The sequence below is a fragment of the Diachasma alloeum genome, unplaced genomic scaffold (assembly GCF_001412515.2).
Source record: "Diachasma alloeum isolate Michigan unplaced genomic scaffold, Dall2.0 Dall_scaffold_00196, whole genome shotgun sequence".
Taxonomy (NCBI): domain Eukaryota; kingdom Metazoa; phylum Arthropoda; class Insecta; order Hymenoptera; family Braconidae; genus Diachasma; species Diachasma alloeum.
The window spans coordinates 1,677,146-1,680,015 of NW_021680361.1; the positions used below are offsets into that span (position 1 = coordinate 1,677,146).

Sequence of the window (2,870 nt, forward strand, 5' to 3'; positions counted from 1 at the left end):
ATGGGTAAACAATCAACTCCAGAGTTTGTAATTCAGTGGACTAAATTCGCAACAGGGATTCTGTTCACGTGGCCACCAAGTTCAAAATCAACACGACTGACAGAAATTATTTTCAAAATATGTTGGTGTATTTCCTTTATATTGGCAGTAGCAAACGTTCTCCCACTGCTGAGTACGATGTACTACCAACGGAATAATTTCATGGAATTGACTGATTGCTTATCGACTGTACTCTGTTTCATGCAAGTTACGTTAAGATTGATTATAGCAAAAAATCATTATCATCGCTTTCAGGTGAGTATTGGTATCAGAAAGGGATCTTTCAATGAAATATTGCTGCTTCTGCATAATACTGATTCTAATTCAATATACGATTCATTCGGCAGTATTTAATTGAAGAGATGGAGACATTCGTGAAGAATGCAAGTCCCCACGAACGAGAAGTACTGACGACATACGTAAAGCGAGTTTCTCCTTGTTACTTCCTATACAATGTTGTCACTTTAGGTGCGACTGTGATTTATGTGATTGGTCCTTTCATAACGGATCAGCAATTACCGAATGCAGCTGAGTTCCCTTTTTCTGTGGATGAACATCCTGTTTATGATATTGTTTACCTACTTGAAGCAATAGCGGGTATCCAGTGCAGTTGTAGTTCCGCTTTTATTTGTCAAACGTGTCTACTACTTTGGTATGGAACGATTCAGCTGGACTTTCTCGCTGAAAAAATTGAGCACGTTACTAGCTCTCAAGAACTCGCAGAGTGCATTTCCGTGCATCAGCATATATTATGGTGATTAGTCAATTTTCTCATTCAACCACGCTTTTTAAACCAATATGTACACCGTCTCATTTTCTGAACGGTTACTCGTTACGCTCATATCGAATTTGAAAGCGAAGAATTCCAGTTGTTTCAAATAACTCAGGTGAAAGGCGCACTTGGTACGATACTGGGAAGAGTCGGGTTCACTTTATGACCGAGCTTTGGCATTTTTCTCTGTCAAATATTCGAATTTTAGCTGCCCAAGCAGCGTTATGTGCAACGCGGCCAAACATAGCCTCAATATACGCCGAGCATTGCGGCCCCCATTCAAGATCAGAGATCGGTCCAAAGTGTACAACCATAAGATGTTTCAGATGGCTCAGTCGACTGCGCGCCAGACTGTGGATCAGAAGGAATTCGGATCGAATCCCAGTAACGGCAGATTTTTCAACTGTTTAATTTCGTTATATTTCAATTATAGATGCGCGGCCATAATTCAGAACCAATATTTAACCATCAACGATGATATTTTCTTTTCATTGTTTTCAATAAATTAGGGATCTCAATGCGAGTAGAAATTTCGTCGGTTTATCATCGGCTACCGATGAGGTGTAACCGACATAGGAGCCGATTCCGTATAGGTTTCAACCTACAAGGAACTCATGAAAACGTCGCGCGATTACCTAAGAAGTTACAAGTAGGTTGTAACCCATTCAAAACTCACGTGAATATTGATTATTATTATTAACAATTTGTCAATGATGAATAACTCATTAACTGCTATGGGAAAGCATGTCCAATGATAAGAATCGATTTATACACGCAGAAAAAGAAAAAAAAATCACATTATCGGTGAGTGGTCACCCCTACAATTCAGAACCTTACTAGATATTACTTAACTTTGACGATCGTCTGTTGTGCTGGAATCCAAGTCCGCTATCCTGTGATTCTTGGGAATATAACATTTAGATATTCTAGATAATGTGAAGATTCGAAGTCTCTGATGACTGACATGCGATTTTACCCAATTATGATCTTTCGTAATTAATGAACCTTATTGCTGATCCTCGCGCCTCTTATTTCTGACCATTATTCCTGACCTTCATTCTTGACGCTGCTTTCCCATGGCAATTAATGAATCATTCATCATTGACAAATTGTTAATAATAATGAGGGTAATAAATAGTCCCGTGAATTTTTGATGGGTTACAATCTACTTGTTACTTGTGAGGTAATTGTGTGACGTTTTCATGAGCTCCTTGTAGGTCGAAACCTATGTGGAACCGATGACCATGTCAGTAGTAAGAGGGCATTATTGGCGAATTTCCCACGCTCCCTCCCCCCTTTTTCCGGGAAGTGCACGTGCACGTTCCCCCCTCCCCCCTCGGCGGCATGCCTTTGAAGAGGTCGTCGGCGCGCTGCGGGGCCCCCTGGGGTGCAGGGCCTCAAAGTTGGGGTCCGAGGGTCACAGGAAGTGGGTGGTGGGTGGAAAATGGCCGCCAGATAGAAAATGAGTGGCGGGTGGAAAGTGGGTGGTGGGTGGAAAAGGGGTGGCGGGTGGAAAGTGGGTGGAAAAGGGCTGGCGGGTAAATAGAAAAACTGTCGGACAGTATATATCGGACGGGTGTCGGGAGTCGGGCCCCTCTGCTGGTGGTCCAACCGNACCATCCAACTTATCGAAGCAAAAATGAAACATTTCATCAAATAATTGATAGAAATATCCCTCGTTCTGCTGAGGTATTGTACGACGGAGGTCATCCCTGGCCAGAAGGTAAATCTCCTCGAAATTGCTGCGTATGCGATAGTGGAGTTCTTCAGTAGCTGGCATCCTGTTGTATTCCATATAATGCATGGCAACACTTGTGATCGCCCGCACCAGAGACTCCTTGTATTGTTTGAGAGGCAATGAGTCCAAAAATTTTAACCACTGGTCGATCCATGCCGCTTAGTTTTTTAATGTTGTAATGCTCGGGCTCATCATAATGAGGGGTTGCCTTACATCAGCACGTACAAAAGCAACGCAGGGGTTATCGTAGCTGCGATGGAATCTCACTTTGACATCCCCAAATTGCTTAGCAGGTACATTGTGGACGGCTTTTGGGTGAAA

The 2,870-nt window shown here is 42.6% G+C and overlaps 1 protein-coding gene across 1 annotated transcript; it reads left to right on the plus strand.

The window, feature by feature from the left end:
* LOC114841733 lies at window positions 1-797 on the plus strand. The gene is made up of 2 exons (XM_029126833.1): window positions 1-294; window positions 387-797. The coding sequence occupies exons 1-2, from the start codon at window positions 1-3 to the stop codon at window positions 795-797; spliced, it is 705 nt and encodes a 234-aa protein (XP_028982666.1).
* Window positions 798-2,870: the final 2,073 nt, after the last annotated feature.